At 34.6% G+C, this 6,515-nt stretch overlaps 1 protein-coding gene across 1 annotated transcript; it reads right to left on the bottom strand.

Moving 5' to 3' along the window:
- Positions 1 to 225: 225 nt before the first annotated feature.
- On the bottom strand, positions 226 to 6,291 carry LOC141533621 (uncharacterized). Its single transcript, XM_074252610.1, has 5 exons — positions 6,144 to 6,291; positions 3,238 to 4,926; positions 2,826 to 3,155; positions 1,098 to 1,301; positions 226 to 1,007 (listed from the first exon to the last, which is right to left on the bottom strand). Exons 3-5 carry the CDS (start codon positions 3,130 to 3,132, stop codon positions 322 to 324), a joined length of 1,197 nt encoding a protein of 398 aa, XP_074108711.1. The 5' UTR covers positions 3,133 to 3,155; positions 3,238 to 4,926; positions 6,144 to 6,291; the 3' UTR covers positions 226 to 321.
- Positions 6,292 to 6,515: the final 224 nt, after the last annotated feature.

Below are 6,515 nucleotides of genomic sequence, written 5' to 3'. Positions count from 1 at the left end.
TTTTTCAATGTATCTATGTACATTTAATAATATTATTAAGAGTACTTAATTTTTTTAAAGGCACATAGTACATAGTTATTATTACATTATTAAAATCAAACAATTATTTTTTATAAAAATAGTAATAATAGTTAAGAAAGCCAAAGGTAAAAATAGTAATAATAAGTAAGAAAGCTAATATTGCTTATAAAAACCATCTTTAAGAAAAATAATAACATAGTTATAAAATAAATGACACATTATTGGAGTACTTTGCACACATTAAGCACTAAAAGAAAGAATTTTTTGTAAAACTTACAAAAATGAAAATGTTGATTTTTTTTAGCAGCGAATTGCAATTAAAGCTGTACTTGCTTTTTTGCATAAAACACATGAGGCCCGATATTCAGGTCGATGACGATTTTCATGCTCACATTGTTTTTGTAGTTTAAATGCGCACTCTTGACATAAGCAACGATGACCACAAGGAAAAAAAGCCATTTTCCGTTTGTTTACAAAACATAAGCAACATGGCTCCTCTTCATTACTAGCTGCCTCATCGTTGAAGTTCATTTGAAAGCTTAAATTGTGGATCCAGGGAGGTTCTTCCGGATCGTCGGCAAGTTCTATTTCGTTTTGGTAGTAAACGTCATCCGAAACTTCTGGAGCATTAACAACTTCTGGAGCATCAAGAACTTCTGGAGCATCAAGAACTTCTGGAGCATTAACAACTTCTGGAGCATCAAGAACTTCTGGAGCATCAAGAACTTCTGGAGCATCAAGAATTTCTGGAGTATTAAGAACTTTTGGAGTATTAAGAACTTCTGGAGGGTTCGGAACTTCCGGAGCGTCACGAACTTCTGGAACTTCTAGAGTTTCAGCATCCTCATCGTTGTCGCTGTCTCGATCAATAATTACATCTCTCAAATTATTATTAATGATTCCATCGAAATCCATTTGCACCACTTCACGATGGGTACCCAACCGATAGATTTGCGCGATTTTTTCCATTTGAGTATCATAACGATCTGAAATTAAAGAAAAAAAAGAAAAAATGTCAAGTAAATAATATTTTTCAACAATTAAAGATTTAAATATTGTTTCATTTTTAAACTTACATTGCTGACGATCCACAGCAGTGTCAATTAATGACTTGATGGATTGTCTAGAATAGCCTACAATTTGGATGTAGTCTTTTAAACTACACCGACCATTCAGTAATCGATCCCTCAAAATTCTGAACGCTCGATTCATTTCGTAGGTAGATGGAGATTCTTTACTCATCTTGGACTCACACCGTTGAATGAACTTTGACAGTTTATCTGAAAAATCAAAAATAATTATTTATAAATACTTTTGTATAAAAATAATTACAATAAAATAATCAACATCCTAAAAAGAATAAATTTATTAGATAAGATTTAAATTTAAATTAATAATAATAATAATAATAATAATAATAATAATAATAATAATAATAATAATAACTTTACTCTTTTGGGATCCTGAAATGGCCTCGAAATGAGTTGAAAGATCTCGACATCAAAACCCGTAAAGTCATCAATATGAATCAGAGCATGCACCCTAATTCATCAGTCGCCAGGATGTACCTCTCCCGGAACATCGGAGGGAGAGGATTGCAGAGCTTGGAGCGGCTTCACGATCGTTTGGTTCTGGGTTTAACATACGAGGTTGCCAATTTCACAGCAGACGAGGACGACTTCCTGATGCAATTTGTTCATAGTCATGAAAATGCGCGGAAGGGGTCGTTCTTGTATAAGGCAGCAATCTAGCGGCAAATACCTTAGGTCTCGGAGAAATAAACGCTCTCATTGAACTCCCGAAAAAGGAGTTCAAGAGTGTCGTCAGGATAGCCGAGGAAAAAAACTCTTCGGTGAACACATGGACAAGTCCATGCACAGCGTGTATTTCAAACACGTCCGTGACCATGGCTTGTCCACCCAGCTGACATTCTCCTTCTTGAAGTCAGCTGGCCTGATGTCCGAGACCGAAGGGTTTATATTTGCCTGCCAAGATGGTGTTATCAACACTCTCGAATACCGTAGCAAGGTGCTCCAGGCGCAGCTTCCGGACACGTCCTGTCGGACGTGTAAACAACATCCGGAGACGCTGATGCACCTTTTGTCGGCATGTCCTGTGCTGGCAAGAGGTGCCTACATACAGCGTCACAATGCTGCCCTGCGAGTACTCTATTATCATCTCAGATATAGCTGCGGTATCGATGAGACACCAGTGTTGCCTTATCTGCCAGGAGATATTCCGCAGGTTGTTGAGAATGACAGTTCCAAAATTTATTGGAACATACCATTCGCAACAACCCGGCGGATTGACCACAACAAACCTGATATTGTGCTCTTTGACAAGGCTACTCGTGACATTTATGTCATTGAGTTTTCGGCCCCAGCCGAATACAATATCTCGGCCAAAGAAGAGCACAAACACCAGATATATCAGGATCTCCTGTTTGAAATTGGCAAACTGTACCCAGGTTACCGTGTCAAGCTCGTCGTTTTGGTTGTCGGCGTCCTTGGAGGGATGAAACAGTCTTTTGTGTCTTCACTTGCGAAGATACCGGCTTGCAGTTCAGCAGCCGTGTCTCTAGCAGTGCGGATGCAAAAGGCTGTCATTTTGGGATCCCTGCGTCTACTTAGGCAAATGAATTTGGCCTGCTGCACTCACTAACCGCCTTGTTGTGTGGAGTGGTGCAGCAGTAATGGATGGCGCTCAGGCTGGGCCCTCGGAGAGTCGGACTCCGGGGAAAACCCCCCTGAGCAATTAATAACAAATAATAATAAAATATTTAATTTCGTAATATTCATAATTACCAAGAAAAGTTGGCATTGATGGGTGTAGCTCGCCGAAATGTTTGAGAAGGCATTTGTTAAATGTTTCTCCCAAAATCGTGCACTCCCTCGATGAAGTCCAAATTGAGAAGTTATTTGCTTGTGGAGTTAATGACTCCAATATAAACTGGCGGAATTGCAAAAAATGAATATTGTCCGGAACATGACTTTCTATCATCGAGACAAGAACTTCTACCGCATCAATCACCAAATGAAGAGGCACAAATGCCAACGCACAAGTGTAATAATAAATGACACTTTGTGCGTGGCTGCGCTTAGGTAAATCCATACCGTACCAACTACGGGAATAGCCTGAAAAACAGATGAATCAAAAAATTGATTATTATTGTTATTTAAATTATTATTATTATTATTATAGTAGAAAAATTTTTACCCTAGCAACGGTAATCCATGACGCTTTACAACGGACCGAAGGAAATAATTGATGAATAGATGCAAGTAAGGCCCCATCACAATCGCAAACAACTTCCTTTAGATTTGTTGCCACTTGAGGAGCTTTCTCAAGGATCCATTCCCATACTGAGCAGAATAATGGAGTAGATTTGTTTCCACATAAACAGAACAAAACTGGAATACCCTATGGAAGTTAAATTATTTAAATAATAATAATAATAATATATAAAAAGTTTCTTATTACATCAGCTCCTCGACGCCACATAATTGTCAACAGTAAGGAAATAGATGGAATCATCGGAACGCACTGAAAATAACAATAATAATATCAATAACTTTTAAACAGTATTTACAAACATTTTAATTACAATTAAATTACCTGGAATGTAATGTCGACGTGCCACTCACGGTCCTCACCAAGTTTTGTAATTAAATTGGAGTTTCCGAATAGGTATCCGATGGAATTGTCGGACCCCATTACTTTTGCTAAATAAATACTGTTGATCTTCTGTTCCATAAGGAAATATTCATGCAAATCAGCAAAACTTTGTGGAACTGGAATCACACGCTGCCGTGGTTGATTGATCCTTGTATTACTGAAAAATATTATTATATTGTAAATATTATATTGTAATTGTAAATATTTTTATATTATTAATATAATTTTTGTAATATTATATTGTAATTTTAATTATTATTATATTGTTAATATTAGTATAGTAATATTATATTGAAATTGTAACAATATTTTTCCCCGTTATATAAAAATTTAAACCGGAGGCAGAGATACCGGCGGGTTAGAATAAAGTACGGCCGCCCTGAAATTAAATAAATAGGCCCGATGACACACAGGCTGGGTTAGAAATCCCGTTGGACGCCAGATAATTTTATCAAAATTGAAAATGATTTTCAACAAATTAAAAATTATTATCGTTGAACATTAGAATAAAATATGAATGTGAACTTAGCGGACAAAAGACAATTTAAAACTTTGACAATCGATATCTCGGCGAAGTAGTCGAATTTACAAAACAAAAAGACGTGTGGCACTCGGGGACTGCCGCGGTAAAGCTATTGCATAGATGATGCACGGCCTTCAAGCCACACCTCCGTGCCCGTCGGAGTGAAAAGCGTGAGGTTTTTTCGTTACGGAATTTCTGGATTCGGTCCCCGCGCTCAAGGCCCGCGATAGAAGCTATGCAATAGCTTAATAAAAAAATGAAGGTATTCAACGTTCGGATATTTACACTTGAATTAATTTGTATTTTAAAAATAAATTTTTGAATAATTAAAATGTTTTTAATTTCGGTAACGAAATCTTACCGAGTACTTTGAGTGGCCCTGAAGGATGATGCCGCTTGAAGAGCCAACGCTCGGTTGAATCGTAACCTCTGCGTTCTAGATGAGTTGTTAATTCCACGAGGGGCGTGGTTATCACGGAAAGAGGCTGCCTCCTCTGAAGGTGGTATGTTTACTCCTGCATTATGATGATGATGATGAGTACCCATTGTGACTCTTTCGCCCGTAGCCAAACACCACAATTTAACGTTGCACGGTTGATTATTGAAATTGTAGGCACACAAGTATCGTTGTCCATTTTCGCTCTGGTTCCTCACATCTCTTATGAAGAGATAATTGTTGTGTCTGATATGATAACTCATATGGTGATCTAAAGAGAAAAAAAAGACATTCGTTAAGACCAAATAATTTTATTTACTTTATTGATAGAAAATTTTTTTTTCTTAATTTACTTTCTCAAAGTAATAGAATTAGTTTTTAATCCTTCGTTGGTCGCATCTTTTTTAGTTTCTAGCTCGCACTATAGCGAGTCTCTATAGATTGAGTAGTTGTTAAGCGGCGATTCGCTCATAGCGCGATCAACGAAGGGTTAATTTTTAATCTCAATGCTATTTTTGTTTTTATAATCATTATTATTATTATTATAAAATTTTTTTGATATTTACTCATTTCAATGTAAAAAACGAAAAAAACCAAAAAAAAATATTTAAAATATTCTTGTAAAATTGAAAAAGTAAATTTTCAAAGCGTTATCATCAATATATAATAATACAAATAGAGAAGATACAATCAATCTACAGTAAGTCAAAAAGCATTCATTGAAATCACTGAGTCGCAGCAGTGGACATCAAAACAAGCACCCGTCTATCCTATTATATATAATAAAATTAAGATGAAAAATATGTGTTGCAAACTATTCGTAACGTGATTGATTAAATATATCATAAGCATGAAAATATATCCCAAGTCTATAGTCAAGCGCGCTTGTGCGCGCAAATCAAATTCTAGTTCTTAGAAAAAGAGCTCCAGTAGAAACTAGCAATACTTGTGTAGCGAGAAACAAAAGACTATCAGGAATACAGTCGACATTCTGTATTTGACGATTTTACATAGCTCGTACTTCAGATCAAAATGTTATGCATTCTTCAAAATGTTATAGAATTTCTTAGCTTCTAAATTTATAATACAATAAAAAAATTTTTTATAAAAAAAAATAGTTTAATGTTCTACGCTAGAATTATGTAATTTATAAATTAAGTACTATTAGTAATTAATTTTTAAAAATATTTTGCTTGTCGATAGACAATTAATTCACCTATCGACAAGCGAAATTATTTCTCATAACAGGAATATGACAATAAAGTTAGCAGCCTTTTGAAAATTTTTTAACTTTATAGAAGAAATGAATTGTTTCAGAAAAATTATTTTATAAAATTGCATTTATATTTATTTTTAATTGTTTTATGTCAATTTTTTTTCTTATTTGTTTGCCATAATTTATTTATTAAAAAAATTCCAAAAATTATCAAATATCTGCTAAATTAATTATCATATGAAGAATTAAAATTAATACATAAATTATGTTACCTGAACGTAAAAAAATACCGGATTTTTCAAAAAATAACCTCCACTGCAAAATCACAAAAATCTAAACGACACAGTTAAACGAACAAGACGAGCGTTCGCCAGGTAGTGAGCTCGAGAATACTCGAAAGTCCCGACGACCCAACCTCAGTAACAAGTGAACGCTCTTTCTATTTACATGACCAAGTTATTTTTATTTTCGCAGCAGAGATTTTTTGTATTGGTGGACTATTTTTTTTTGTTCAAAATCATTTATTTAATAACTAAAGGTAACGTTTATTTTTCCTTTTAAGTTAAGTTTATTTTTAGGTGTAATTTTCAAGTCTGATCTTTTATTGTCAATATTTTCAATATAAATTTTTAGAAAAAAATAAT

Source organism: Cotesia typhae, unplaced genomic scaffold, assembly GCF_013202065.1.
Source record: "Cotesia typhae breed Kobodo isofemale line unplaced genomic scaffold, CoteBio_Ctyphae scaffold_121, whole genome shotgun sequence".
Taxonomy (NCBI): Eukaryota; Metazoa; Arthropoda; class Insecta; order Hymenoptera; family Braconidae; genus Cotesia; species Cotesia typhae.
This window is presented reverse-complemented; position numbering and strand designations above follow the sequence as displayed.

Coding starts and splice junctions, on each gene's coding strand:
- LOC141533621 (XM_074252610.1), bottom strand. CDS start 3,132: ATGGATTTACCTAAGCGCAGCCACGCACAAAGTGTCATTTATTATTAC. Junction 1,302..2,825: donor ATCAATGCCAACTTTTCTTG/GTAATTATGAAT, acceptor TTGATTTTTCAG/ATAAACTGTCAAAGTTCATT. Junction 1,008..1,097: donor TGCTGTGGATCGTCAGCAAT/GTAAGTTTAAAA, acceptor CTTTAATTTCAG/ATCGTTATGATACTCAAATG.